At 36.1% G+C, this 15,880-nt stretch overlaps 1 protein-coding gene across 2 annotated transcripts in view; it reads right to left on the minus strand.

Annotated features, from left to right (window-relative positions):
- The window catches only part of Sec31 (COPII coat complex component secretory 31), a 267,687-nt gene that overhangs the window by 19,681 nt on the left and 232,126 nt on the right, over nt 1–15,880 (minus strand). Inside the window, exons 21-24 of one of the 2 annotated variants that reach the window (XM_090378035.1) lie at nt 11,891–12,068; nt 7,773–7,846; nt 5,213–5,319; nt 2,598–2,777 (exon numbers count right to left, since the gene is read on the minus strand). In XM_090378035.1, the coding sequence (XP_090234161.1) occupies nt 2,598–2,777; nt 5,213–5,319; nt 7,773–7,846; nt 11,891–12,068 (539 nt within the window). Of the gene's footprint in view, nt 1–2,597; nt 2,778–5,212; nt 5,332–7,772; nt 7,847–11,890; nt 12,069–15,880 lie in introns of both variants that reach the window. The other variant, XM_090378034.1, reaches the window with a different exon arrangement.

A 15,880-nucleotide genomic window follows, 5' to 3' on the forward strand; every position in this document is an offset into this window, starting at 1 on the left:
GGTTGAGTGGCAGAAGACAGAGAGTGGTAATCAATGGACACTGCTCAACGTGGACTAATGTTATTAGTGGAGTTCCTCAAGGTTCAGTGTTGGGTCCATTGTTGTTTTCGGTGTTTATGAATGATATTGATGATGGGATATCAAGTTTAATGTCTAAGTTTGCAGATGATACAAAGGTTGGCAGGGTTGTTAAGGACACTACTGACGCTATGCTGCTGCAACAGGATCTGGAAAGGTTGAACAGGTGGGCTGAGAGGTGGCAAATGAAGTTTAACATTGACAAATGTAAAGTACTACATATGGGTCCCAGTAACCCCAGAGCAATGTATCAACTCTGCGGTACTACACTGACAGTGGTGGAGAATGAAAAGGACCTGGGGGTAATTGTGCAGGCAGATATGAAGTTCTCTGAGCAGTGCAGACGAGCTGCAAGAGTAGCTCATGGTGTCTTGTCAATGATATACAGGAATTTTTCTAGCAGGGATAAGGAGGTGATTATTCCCTTGTATAAGGCAATGGTTAGGCCACATCTTGAGTACTGTATACAGGTCTGGAGGCCTCATTTCAAGAAGGATGTAGAGCTGCTGGAACGGGTACAGAGAAGGGCAACAAGATTAGTAAATGGAACAAAGGGTTGCTCTTACGAAGAAAGGCTTAAGTTTTGCAAATTACAGTCTGGAGACTAGGCACCGGCGAGGTGATCTTATAGAGGTGTATAAGGCTTTGAATGGTTTGAGCATGCTCAATGCCAATGGGATTCTTCATCTTTCTCAGAATAATCACCTCAGAGGGCATAAATTCAAATTGAGGAAGGACGGATGTCGGATAGATGTGCGGAAATTTGCCTTTGGCCAGCGGGTGGTTGGTTGGTGGAACCGACTTCCATCACTTGTTGTTGAAGTTGATAGCCTAAACAAATTTAAAGCTCAACTGGACAGGTATTTCGAACGAACGGAGGGGTGAAATGGGAGAGGGTTTTTTTTTTTTTTTTTTGGCTGATGCTGAATAAGCTTGCTTTCTTGCATCATATGCCTCTACTAATGCTAATGCATATCTTGTTTTACATACAATATATATTATTCCTCTTGTTGTTAGTTAAAAAGGGAACTGCTGTACATTAATTAAGCAATTTTTGCATATATGGCCACTATTCATTGTTTAAGACACTGCCGTTATGAATATACAGTTGGAAAAAAATCAGATGGTATTTGAGCATTAATACCCTTAACTATGTCACTTTAGTAATTATTAAATCTTATATGGAAATGCACATTCCATGCATGCCTATTGGAAAAACTGATAAGAACAAAGTTATATAGAGAATGGCAAGAAAAGAAAAATGCTAATATTTGATTCCTTTGAAGATACACAAAATTGGATAAGGTTAGCTAGATTCAGATGAAAAGCTGTGTTTTAACTGCCGAGGAAGATTCAATAGCTTTACATAGAAATAAACATTACATAATATATGACACATGCAGTTTATGAAGCATGCCAAGGTCTTACAAGTTCTGTTAATCCTTTCTGTATGCACATGGACCCGTGACAAAAAGTTCTTGGAATGCAAATGGGCTAGCGGTAGCAAGTTTCTGATGGCAGCAGGCTCTATGGAGCAAGTTTCTTCATGGAATTTAAGTTTTGTAAAAATGAATAACTTTGTACATACATAAATACCTTTAAATAATGTTATTAATTTGTACTTATTTTGACTTGATCATCCAACATTAAGAGTTGCATATGTTCTCGGGTCATGAAATTGCTGTCTTTCCACACCAGAATTTTATTTTAAAATAATTCTTGTGAATGTTATTTGTTTTGTCATTATTTGCTAAAGGAGTGCGACACGCAAGTACCCTTGCAAAACTAGCTGTTCAATATAGCTAAACACGCATACTGAAAAGTGACACACACACACACACACACATGCACGCACGTTGGAATTTGTTTGTTTTTCTTCAAATGAGGTGGTTTCAATTCATTTCAGAAGTACACAACATTCCCATTGAGAGAGAGAGAAAAAAAAAGCAGTTGATTAGGCAAAATTTAAATTTACAAATCACGAAATCTAAATGGTAATACTTAATCCAATTTAAACATCAAATTCAAAAATTTCGACCAAATACGACAACAAAGTACCAGACGACAAATTATCTAAAAATAAGTGAGACAGACCCTCATGCATTTTAATCAAAACATCCTATATACATATGTATGTGTGAAACAGTTAAATGTAAATTTTATTTTGTTCACTGTAAAGTAAATTGTACTTGTATTGTTCTAAACTTTAGTAAATGTTTTTTGATTTAATTTTATTCTGGAACAGAATATCTTGGCAAAAAACAACTTAACAAATAGTCAATTATGAAAAAGTGAGGCTAATGTTATGACTCCTGAAAAAACCACTTATCTGGAAAAGTATTGAAAATGTTTTCATGCGAATAAATCTCTTTCTTAGTGGGCATTCTAATATCAGAACCAATACTCTAAATTACACATCAATAAATATAAGCAACTCACACCTCTTATTTTTGATGACCCTATATTTTTAAAATGTTGCTGAATAAATTACATTAGCAAGTTACAATTATTATATTAACCTGAAGAGGTTGCTGGGCCAAAGGTGTTGGTACAGAACCAGGCTGTAATGGTGATGGGTAACTAGGAACAAAATAACCAGTGCTAGCAGGTACTGGTGGAACTGCCTGGGCTACCTCAGGAACTCCTGGACCAAGGATGGGTGTAGTAATTGGAGCAGAAGGATCATAAGAAACTGAAGCCTAAAGAAAAGGAGATTGCTTAATTTGGTTATCCTGCATAAGAAAAAGCAATGAATCACAGAATATACTTTCAAAATAAATCATTTAAAACATCAGCAAAATGTTTAATAAAATTAACGACAACACAGATCTTTACTATTTTCATGTTGTAACCCCAAATAAGTTGGCATACTATGAACTCATTTAGGGTTACATAAATGCAATTATATTTCATTTCCATAAAATAAAATAATTTAAACATATCTATATATTCCTGCATTCCCCTCGCATTTGTGTGGGGAAAATGTTACATAAATATGTATAAACATCATTTTCACACAATGAGCAAGGTATAGCATATACATTTTCCCCCTTATAAAATGAAATACAGCAGGCCCTCATTATAATGCGGTTCGCTTTAAGCTGATTCACTATAATGCTGTTCTTATATTATAACTCGTACAGGCGAGGCGCCAGGTGGGAAGGAGCAGCAGTGCATAGCACACACTTCTTGATTAGACCAGGGTTCGAACCCATCACCACCAAATACGGAGGATGCGAAAAGGTCAGGGAATGACCACTGCATATCCCGGAGCAATATGACCTTAGTTGCTAATGCTCCTAAAAAAAAAAACCAAATAACAATAACAAATAACCCGTATCTGACTATAACGCTGTCACAAATCACTATAATGCTCTTTTACAGATTGCATTTTTGGCATATTTAATGAAATCGTTTCATTTCATGGAGTTGATAGCTTGAAAATGAATAGCAAAACAGCATTAAAATGTTTCCCATGCCGACTTGAGAAATTTTCCCACATTCAGTCAAATTTTCTCGCACACTAATTTAATTGCAGTACAGATCATTTTAAAAAATGATCAAGTATATTGCTTGTAATATTTGAGTTTTATGCATTTATCCGAAGTCTAGTCATCACTCAGTACAGTGCTAATACTGTACATAGTGTGTAACGGACAGTTTACTCGAACATTGTATCATAATTAATGCAACCAACGCAGTTATATTTTCGAACAGTTAATAATGGCAGACAAGAATGAAAAAGCAACGTCTGGACGCAGTACGAAGACTTTAAGTGTAAGAAAAAGACTGAATTTGAAATTAGACGTTTTGAAGCAAATTGATTCTGGTCAACAACAAGCGGATCTGTGTCATAATTTAGGACTGGCAAGTTTAACTGTAAGAACAATTATAAAAAATAAAGAATTAATTTTAGCAGTGGGAAAGACTGGCTATTAGGATTGAAATGGAGAGCCTTTAATTTTATTGAAGATAATATCTAATGCAGAATTCAGTTAAGTTAAATATTATTAAAAAAAAAAAAGAGAGAGAGAGATTAGCCTATATGATGATCTGAAGAAAACTCGCCTAAAAAAAAAAAAAAACCATTGAAAACTAGTAAGGGCTGGTTGAATTTTAAATCCAGGGAGAAGCCGCAAGTGCAGATCAAGGAGCCGAAACTTTCAAAAAAGAACTTGTTAAAATTATTGATGAGGGGTATTATGTGTTATACTTCTCAACAAGTTTTTAACATAGATGAAGCAGGACGACTTTTTTGGAAATGAATGCCTAAAAGAAATTTCATATTGAAAGAAGAAAAAAAACATGCCAGGTTTCAAAGCGGCGAATGATCGGTTGACTTTATTGTTGGGTGGTAACACTGTGGGGGATTACAAATTAATACCCCTTTTAGTTTACCAGGAAGAGGGCCAAAGTACAACCCAAAATCGACACATTTTTCATGATTTTAATTGGAATTTTAAGTTTAATTTTGATATGTAAGTAGTTACCACATAATAATATACGTATGTAATGCAGTATATTTTATATGTACACATATTTGAATATTAAATATTTTGACCGACATTTGTGCATCTTTTCACTACCGTTTATCATTGATTAGGAAATATCCTATGGCACCAACCGCAACTCACAAATACATATGTTACCCTATGGAAATGCGGCGCTCGCTTAGCACGGATTCACTTAGCACTGTTTTTCCGGAACCAATTATCATTATCAGCATTAAGTGGGGGTCACCTGTATCATCATTACAACAAGATTAAGAATACACTTAATTTTATTTATTTTGGCCTGATGGCAGAATTCCAAAGTAAATACGGAAATGTAGCTTCGTTTGGTAAAATGTCTATACTAGGTGAGGGACTTTGTATCAATATAAAGCACAATAAACTCAATTAAAAATTAATTTACATTAAGCGTATTATTTAGTTAAATTTTGAACCCCCCCATATTTTTGTGTGCAGGCAGATGAGATTGGGATAAAGATCCAAATTTCAATTCAACTTTTTTTTTTTAAATTTATATATATATTAAACTAATATTTTATTAAGTTTTTCATTTCCTTAAATATCAAACCCAATAAAATGAATCTACAAAGTCTGTATTAAAATTACAATTACTGATTCCATACCTTAGATGTTTTTAATAGTGGAGGATCATTCCATCCTGGCTTCAACTCCTCATAACCTACAGACATTGGTACCACTGGGGCTGAAGGTGGTGGCAACATTGTTCCTGCTGTTGAAGACACTATCATAAGAAAAATCATACTGGGTACAGAGAAATGTAGAATCAACGAGTTTGGTCTATGAGACTAAATCACTAAAAAAAATCACCTTAACAAATAATTTACAAATCATTCAATACTATGAACTAATGTGATCAACATTTATAATTAAATGGTAAAATATCTTTAGAAAAACTGAAAATATTACACACTGAGTGTTGTATCAATGAGAATGATCACCTTCCAGAAACTTATCCAATTAAAAATTATCCACAAGAGGTGTTTCCTGTTGCATTAGCAATATTTTTGCAGGAATTTAACTGGTCAGGAAAAGTGCTGCATGCTTTTTAAACTAGTTTCCAAAAATTGCAAGTGGGCTATAAATTCATCATATTTGAATAGCAGCAGATTTCTCACTTTTGAGAAGTTAGAGATCCAATAACTAAGAAGGAGGAACCAGGGATTTCAGCCAAAAAAACATTTTCAAGTCTGCATTATAAATTAAACTTCAATGACAACATACAAGATGTGACAATAAAGTTCTCAGAATGGTGCTGTTGCAGTCATGTTCAACAAGTTTGGGACAACCAGTTTTGTTATTAGCATTAACATTCTGTCATGATTGGAAAAAACAAATATCAAATTTTGCTTTAAACTGGGAACATCTGAAACAGAAACGTATGGAATGTTAAAAACTTTATGGTGAAGCAACATTAAGTAATGCTAAATTCAATTAATGACTGCATTCATAATTTATTGTAAACCTCTTTGGCCTGGTGGTCGTGCCGGAGTATAAACAAGAACAAGGAAACAATGTCAAATTCTGCATAAAGATTTAGAGAAAAGGAAGGTCTGTGCAAAATTTGTGATATATAGCCTCGTGGATGAGCAGACGCAAAGATGCACACTTTTAATACTCATCTACAAATTGTCCTTAATAGTAAGGGTCAGTGAAATGGAAACAGAATTTTGGAATAACAGCCCGAATGTACACTGAATGAATAATCACTTGTGCAGAACAGATAATGATGCCCTCTAGAACTGGTGCATAAATTTCCGTGGTGTTGACACTCAGCACGAAGCCAGAATACTGGCCGTAGTTTGTGTGCTGTGAATAATATAGATGCCTCTCATTGCAATGACACAATTTCTGAATACAGAGGGTGAACAAGCAGTGAACATTTATTGCCATAAGGTAGTCATGGTGAAAAGCAGACTATTTTAACAATATTATTTTCTTTCAATGGCATAAGAAATTCATAAAGGAATAACCAGGCAGTTTAATGCATGGAATAGTGTTGCTTCACAATATAAAATCTCAACACAACTCTCTACATACAGATTCAGGAACAGTGGTGCAGATGGGAAATGCTGCAATACTGAGTTTACAATCGTGCACATTTACTCTACAACTACGACATTTTCAGCTCTTCAAAAGGTGCTACAGCAGCAAAGTCTAAACACCAAAGTTGTGTCTCATCAAATACTGAACAAATTATTAAATAAAATATTGTAAACACATCCAAGAGAAGAACAATATAGGTTCAGTAAATTTTGCACAAAAGTCAGAATGGTAGATACAAAAACTTGTCAATTATTTACACCTACCATTTGGAGATGCAACAGTGAATGGCTATTTATCTTAAACGAGTATGAATGCCTGTGGAACATAACTGTTCTGGATACCCTTCAACCAATAGAAATGAACTGTTAGTAGAAGGGGGAGACATTATTTATGGTGAACTGTCAGGCCATTTTCAGTGAAGATTTCAGAATGAAGTGCATCGCAGCCAAGTTCATTCCATGACTACTGACAGATGAGTAGAAATACTCCTTGTATCAAAGTTCTGACTTACATGAATGTGAAAGGCTCCATATTATGTGGCTCCCTGGGATTTCTTTCCTCATCCCCCATACTTTAAAAAGACTTATACAAACAAATATGAAGATGCAGAAAAACTAAACAAAAGAGCAGCCTTTGCTCATTCCAAAAACAGTTTGAAAGGCACTTCAGTCCCAGCAGGTATGATGGAATACTTGTATATGTACTAAAGAAATCTATTTTGAAGGGAAGTTTACCTTCCCTCCCTGTAGTACAATATCTTATTTTTAAGATTGTTTTAATCATTTTTGATCAACCTTTTTATTTCCAATTTGAATAAAAAATCACCATTTTGTAACTAATTATTAGAATATCATGATTTACATGTAGATTAGATATTTCGGATAGTAAATTAAGCACTGAGTCTGCAAAACCTGTTCACTAGATTTTTATTGCTCTAGTTATCATTACAAAGGAAATAAACAGATAAAAATGCACAGACATTTTTGTCAAACAGTTCTTTTCAACTTCTTCAGTGTCAAAAATAACTTGGATCCAGTGCTTAATTTCCCACCTGACATGTTAATAATAGGTTTACAAGTTAACACAAAATAGCTGCCAATTCCACTTTTAAATCCTTACCTGGATTATTATATAAGCTAGCAGAATAAGCTGATGCTGCTGTGTTGGCCATGGTATACGTGGGAGAGGGTCCGCTACAAAAAATTTGTTTATTAATACTACTTTCTATTCTCAGCTGTTACTATGAAACAAAAAATTGATTGAATATAGCTATTTATACAGAAGCTCATTATAAACTAATTACAGACCTAAGGTTTGAATTAGTTTTTAATTACAGATTGTAATCATGTTAATCTGGTTATGCTGGTAATCTGTAAAATTAAACTTTACAGATTACCTACAAGCAAATAAGGACGCCCAATTATCAGTATTTCTACAGTAAGTTATATTACTTCTATCAGAAAACAATACAAAATTGTCACACTACACTGGCAGACTTAAAAGGACAGTCACATCCACAAATTCCCCTTCTGCTTGCCCAAATTCTTGTAATAAATTTATACTATATATCTTCTGAAACACTTGGTTCAAAAATACAAAGAAAAAATCACCTATAAAAAAAAAGAAGGGGAAAAAAAAAAAAAAAGAGATTTCAAAGCCATGATATTGCACATGTGCATCATGTGTTTCTGCCATTTTGAAAGCTACAATTTAAAAAATTAAGCAACCAAATACACTATATGACCAAAGGTATTTGGGCATAAGTTCCTGAATGTTGTGCATTGTGCTAGAATTCTCCCCCATCTCCCTAACATTTGTATTGAGTGTGCAGCAGCAATATGATGATAAAAAAAAAAAAAAAAAGCCAGTACAGTTTGTGGATCAGAGCTCAGAAAATGTGAGGGTGGTTGGATGCAACATTAGTAACCTTTCTGTGCACACAACTGAAACTCATCGGAACCAACCCTGTTACAACACCTGATATTTGATAAATTCTTCATATATAATGTCCTCAATCTTTGAATAACATCTATGGTAGATGTTATTCAAATGGAGGAGGACCGTAGGTGATGTATCATTGAAAAAAAAGTGTGGATGGCCTTGCACACATATTCCACGAACAAAAAGAGGGTTTATGCTTTGTGTATTATTTTGTGGAAAAGATCAATTAGCAGGTCCAAGAGGCTACAGGAACATCTGTCAGTATATTAACCATTAACAGGGAGCTGCCTAGAATTAGGTTCAGTGGCAGGGCAGCTGCATCTAAGCAGTGTTGTTCTCAATGTTTGTGGACTCTAAAACAGTGGAAGGTGCTATGCAGTATTGAATCTTGCCTTAAAATGTTTTATTCCAACTGATGTGTTTGGGCATGTATAGTCTTGATCATGAAGTGTGGTGAGGGCACTCTGATGGAAAAGGCTGATTCAACTGGCTTCGACTTGGTTGTTCTAGAAATTATGTGCTACCTATACTGTGGCGGTGCTACAGAAACAGACCCTGTCAATATCATGGCAATAATGCAGTTGGACTGGTTGACTCAGAACCCAGATCTCAAACCCACTGAACATCTGCAAGACAAATTGAAGTATTAGATTAAGCTGCAGCCAAAACTACCACCTTCTAAACCAGCAATGACAGCTGCTTGCAAGAGGAATTTAGGTAAATTCCAGATGATACTTACTAGAAGTTGGCAGAAAGTATGCTCAAGAGCATGAAGACTGTAATATGGGCAAAGGTGGTCCTATATATTCAGTTTTTGAATTAAAAGGCTCCTTGGTTTTATTGTACCATTTCAATGTATAAAACTGCATCATACATTGACTCCAAAACGGAACGTGTTTGTATGAATTTTTTTCACTTGTTTTTGTACACAGAACTAACTGCAATTTTGTTGGTGTAACTTAGAAACCTCCTGTACATACCAAATGGCCAATTTATTATGTAAATCTACCTAATAGTGAGTAGGTGCCTCCCCCTTTAGCCTTCAGACAAAAAATATGCCACAGAGAAGTTGATCATGTTGACTCAATTCCTTGCACAGTCATTGCAAATTGGGTAGTTGTGGTCTTTAATCTGAAGAGCCTTTTCTGTCTCATCTCACAAATGCTCTATACAGGGCACTGCATCTAAGCCGTGCTGTTCCCAGTGTTTTTAGACTCTAAAACAGTGGAATGAAGGTGCTATGCAGTACTGAATCTTGCCATAAAATGTTTCATTCCAACTGATGTGTTTGGGTGTGTACTGCTTAGGTACACCTCCCCAATCACCAGATCTTAATTAAATTAAGATCTGGTGATTGGGGAGGACAGCACAGTAGGCTGAATTCACTCTCACGTTCCTCGAAACCAGCAGCATACAATTCTGGTCTTGTGGCATAGTGTATTATTCTGGAAGAAAAACTCGGGTGTATGGCTGTATCCGAAAAAGGGATGCACCTGGTCGGAAACAATTTAAAGATAACCCATGGCATTGATATACTGCCCCACAAGTATCAAAGGAATCAATGTGTACCATGAAAACACCACTCCCCACCAGCCTGCACTGTTGGTATCTGGCAGGATGCATCTATGGATTTTTGTTGTTTTCACCATATTCTGGTATCCCCCCCCCCCTCATCAGCACGAAACGAGATTCATCAGACCAGACAACATTTTTCCAGTAATCTATTGTCTAGCGTTACTGTTCCTGAGCCAAAAGTAACCATAGTCTTGTTTTTTGCTGACAGGAGTTGAATCTGGTTAATCAGCTGCGATACCCCATCCATGACAAGACACAAATTGTGCATTCTGAAATGCCTCTTTAGTTACCACTGTTGTAGTGGGTTGTTACTTGATTATCACCTTCTTGTTGCCTTACACAAGTTTTGTCAGCCTCTGTTGGCCTCTCACCAATAACTGTTTCTAACTGACCATGGCATCATCAATGGCCAAATGTTTTTTGGTTATTGGACCAACCTTGACACACCCAAGACAAAGTCATTCATACAGGTAAACTCCAGCAGGGTCAGAGTTTCTAAGATACTCATGTAGTATGGCACCAACCACCATGCCCTGTTCAAAGTCACTTAAATCTTTCATCCTACCATTCTTGCATTGAATTGCGTGTGTGTGCACGCACACACACAGTCTGCCCAACTGCTGTATGCTTTGTGGTACAAACAAGTGATACTGTTATTGATGCAGCATTGAATATCATGAAAGGGCAGGTGTACCTAATAAAATGGCCAGTGTGTGTGTGAGAGTAGGGCATTACTAAAGTGCACCAACAAAATTATAGCAGTAGTTCTATGCTATATTATAGCAGTAGTAGTTAAAAATAAAATCATATGTGTTTGAAAAATAATAACAAAAAACATTTGTGCTCTGAGATACAACAAGGAAGAGCCAACATAATTATCGCTATTTTATGCAGATTTTCAAGAGCCATGGCACCATGTTCAGCAATGGCAGAAGCAGGTAAAGTGACAGCCTGAACTTAGAAACACAACTTGTATCAATGAAACATTCATTGGAACATCAAATCTCCCAGGGAAGTTCTGAATTGACTTACAGGTGTCCTCTGTGGTAGGGACAAATCTTCCTTGTGCTCTATCTACTTTCCCCTAACTCCGTAAACTATGGCCTTGAAGCATTACCATAAAAAGAAATCCAGTGGAGTCAGGTCAGAGAGCCATAGCACAGGACCACCAGTCTCAATCAATTTTTTCTGGTACACTACAGTAAGGTCTATTGCAACTATAATGAAACAGGCAAAGGTACCAATCAAGCTAAAACCACACATTTTACTGGATACTCAGAGGAACATCTTTCAGTAATTCAATCAAGATATTTAGATACACGTTTATATGAACTTAATTGGTTTTCGAATGTAGAATTACCACTATGATTTTGTTGATGAAACTTAGAAACACCCTAAACACAAGCATTTGACATTAGAGGTGGAAGACGTTCATTAATAGCTACTTACACTACAAAAATGTAATTTGGTTGCTGGTAGAGCAAAAGAAACATTTATTATACCTTCATCTAAATGAATTAGTTTATTAAAAAGCTATTCACACCTAAGAACTGCAATAATGTCAATATTAATTTGAATAGTGAAACCCATGTTCTTATCAGTAGGAGTAAAGGTAAATACTTGTTTTGCAAGCAACTTCCAAAAAGTAAAGGAAATAATTTTATTTATGCATATGCATGTCATACTAATATATCATAAATTATAACTATTTATATATTTACCTGTGCTCTGTAGTAAAATAAGTCTGAGGAGGTTGAGGAAATTGCTGTTGTCCATATCCCATTTGCGCTTGCGAAGTGGGAAATGCAGTAGGTTGGTAATATGATGGAGGATAAGAAGGCTCAGAATATACACTTGGATCATGAAGATGTTTAGGATATCTCTGAGATAAATTATGACCTGGGAAGGAACAATCCTCTAATTAATAAGATGCTTTAATGCTTCATAAAACAAATAAACTGCTAGTGATGTAATGACGACTTTAAGAAATAAAACATTTCAGTGTGTGGATTTAAATAAATTTTTGTAAAAATCCTAATGAGTGCTCACAAGAACTTGCTTAAAACTGAAAACATATTTTAAACACTTTGCATAATTTGACAAGACAAACAGTCTACGTATTCTTTGGTGGCAATTAATTTAAAGTTGTAAAAAGTCCTGTTTCCTGTTTACATTTGTAGTCTACTTCTGAGCCCTGAACCTGGGTCTTCACACCCGTGGATATTACACATTGCACTGAATAGAGCAATGGAGAATGGTGCTTCTGGGAGTTATTTTTCATTGGCTGGAAAGCTTCATTGCAGTTCTTCTGGCTCACAGTATCAGCTCTATGGTTTTTTTTTGGAGCTGATGACCTGTATGTGGGGGGGGGGGGCGCTAGAGGCTCTTTTTGTTGAATTTCAGTTTACACACCTTTGAAAAGCATTAGCCCCAAGGGAAGTGATGTCTCATCCATTTTCTATTAGTGTTTGAGGTGCATGATTTTGAGTCTTTTCAGGGGACTCAACAATAAAACAAAAATATGAGACATCACTCCCCTGGCGGCTCACGGGGGTTAAATTTTTTTTTTTTAACTTTTGCCCAAACATCTGAAACTATATACAGGCTTGTTCGTTTCTTTTTGGTGTTACTGGTGCATCAGAAACTAAGGCTATAATGTGCCAAAACCAGGTCATATACAAGATAATTCAGAGAATTAACAAATTAGTCACTACGTTGAAACGTATAACAATAAAAATACATGGCAAAGGTAAGTATTAAATAAGAGTATAAAGGCTTAATGATTTTAAATAACTAAAAACAGCTGACACATGATCATTGTTGGATGAAATCTGATTGTATATGGCTCACTCAGATGACTAAGAGCAGTAAAATATAAATCACTATAATGTGATTGTCTATGCCTTTAATAACAATGTGTAGTAAGCGCAGGTCATTGTGATCACGTTTGTGAATTGAATTTTAATTCTATTAAACATCGATCCTAATTAGCAAAAATTGGAGGAATATTATCCACAGGCTATCAAAGTAAAGCTATATTAAGCATAAATTTACCCTTTATTACCTTACCAATTAAAAAATTAAATGATACATGAAAATCGGAAGAATATACGTGATAATCAGAATAATTAATACGTACTACAAAGGGTACTAGGAAAGTTTTGCAATATGACGCAACAATGAATCACAGGAAGCTGCTTGTTGCTGCATGTTGAGACATGTTCATACTTCATACGTGCATAGTAGCCGCCGCGCCAAGTCGATGGGCTCAGTTATTCATTAGTAGTGAGAATGTAAAGTGCTTGCGATGGCATCGTGGTCACGAAATGAGATAAGGACAGTTTTGTGGTATAATTTCGTGCGTGGTTTAACCATAGACCAGTGCTTAGAAGAAATGACTCTTGCACTAGATGATGATTGTCCACATCGTACAACGATATTCAGGTGGTTTAGAGAATTCCAAAGGGGAAATTTCACTCTGGAGGATTCTGAGAGGCCGGGAAGGCCACGAACGTCAGTTACGGAGGAAAACGTTACTGCTGTGAGGAAAATGCTTGACGAAAACAGGCGAGTGACCTACCAACAGATAGAGGATACTTTGGGCCTAAATGCACCAGCAATTCGTTCGATTCTGCAAGATCATTTGCACGTGAAGAAACTTTGTTCTCTCTGGGTGCTGCATCAACTGACTGAAGAGCAGATGACACGACGTGTGACTTGGTGCCGGAAGATGTTAAAAAAGTTTGATAAGGGACAATCTCGGTATGTGAACAACATCGTGACAGGTGACGAGACTTGGCTGTACTATTACGATCTGCCGACCAAGGCTCAAAACAAAGTTTGGGTGGGTCTTTGATGACGACGACACACCCGTAATTGTCAGAAAATCCTGATCTGTAAAGAAGAAAATGATAGCTGTATTTTTCAAATCGAGTGGAATTGTGGAACGCGTCGTTTTGGACACGGAGAAGACAGTCACAGCTAAGTGGTATACTGAACAATGCCTGCCTAAAGTCATTGGATCTATGAAGAACCTGCGGCCAAAGTCAAGAATGGACACCTGGTACCTCCATCACGATAATGCTCCAGCTCACCGCGCCAAAGCCTGCACCGAATATTTGACCACGACAGGACTGAAACTTCTCGAGCACCCTCCCTACAGTCCAGACCTTGCTCCCTGCGACTTTGCACTGTTCCCGCATGTGAAAATGAAGCTAAAAGGGAGGCGGTTTTCCAGTGATGAGGACCTACGGGCTTGGGACAAGGAGTGTGATTTACTCCCTAGTGAAACTTGGCAGAACTGGTTTAAAGATTGGTTTCGCAGGATGGAGAGGTGTATTGAATGTAGAGGAAATTACTTTGAAAAAATTAAATAAACAAAGCTGTATTGCAAAACTTTCCTAGTACCCTTTGTATTATATGTACATACTAATTAGTTGACATTTGTGGGTGGGGGTTAAAATTTAAAACAGTAAAATGATAAGCAATCAATAACAAAGAACACAGCACACACAAATTGCAAGTAACACGATACGCGTAAGTGAGAATGGAGTAACGAGTTATGAAGCTTTAAAAATAGGAATGAAGAGAAGATTCTGAAAATTAATTTTTTTATATGATTGAAGATTCCATGGAAGTTTAAACACATTTCACCATAATAACCCACAGAATCACAGCTGTCTGTATTATCGCAAATTCAGTAAGATTGAGTTTACCATCTGTTTATGATAGATTGCACTAACAGAAAAGCCCAATAGATAGGTGACTGCTAATTGTTTTTATTATTTTATGGTTGTGACCTCCAGAAATCTGATTGAACCACCTGGTATGGTCGGTGACAATCGTAGGGTAATCTACAGTGCTGCGGTCTCCTGCCCAGATTAAACAGCATGTTGTCCCAATTAAGTGAAGTAAACCCTGGCTATTTTCTCGACTGGGTTCTGTTTTTTAAGATTTGACCCAAATAAACGGCTACCCCGATTAACCAGTGGCCCAAATAACCGGAATCCACTGTGTGTATATATATCTGTATGTGTGCAGGATCATTACACAATTAAATTTGATCCCGAAACCTTTCCCAGATATTATAAAAAAACACACTATATAATTGGTACGGACTTGGGTGTGCTTACTGAGTAATGCCCAAGCATTTATTTGAAACAAGAATCATTTATAAATTACCATTTTATAATTTATACATAGAGAACAAGAAAGTTTATGAATGGTGGGGATGCTGAAATTTTGATGAAATTGTGGGATGGCTCAACAAGTCATTTGTTACAATCACAAAAGACCTAAATACAAATCTGATGAAAATCCATCCACCATGAGCTGAGTTGTTAGAGGGATATGGTCGAGATAACATTTCACTTGCCACTAGTGAATGTCCCTAACATTATAGTCTGTTTTATCATTGGCTATGGCAAGATTACAAACCATAGTTTTAGTTCACTGGCATCAACAAAGATCATTTATTTTATTTCAGAGACATTGAAATGTTGGCATTTTATCAGTTCATAGTTCTACTTTAACAGTTTAAGGCAATGCCATTCAGTTTGGAAAAATTTAATGAACAACTTTGCAACAGTATATTACCAAAAGATTATAATGAGAGGAATTTAGAATTTTGTCAGTGATTTTTCCCCTCTTCTTACACAAGTTTCCTTCAACATTGCTGTTTAATTTTTTTTTTTTTTTTTTTTTTTTTGGTT

This window comes from Mastigoproctus giganteus, chromosome 7 (genome assembly GCF_048544385.1).
Source record: "Mastigoproctus giganteus isolate SK-2022 chromosome 7, ASM4854438v1, whole genome shotgun sequence".
Lineage (NCBI taxonomy): Eukaryota > Metazoa > Arthropoda > Arachnida > Uropygi > Thelyphonidae > Mastigoproctus > Mastigoproctus giganteus.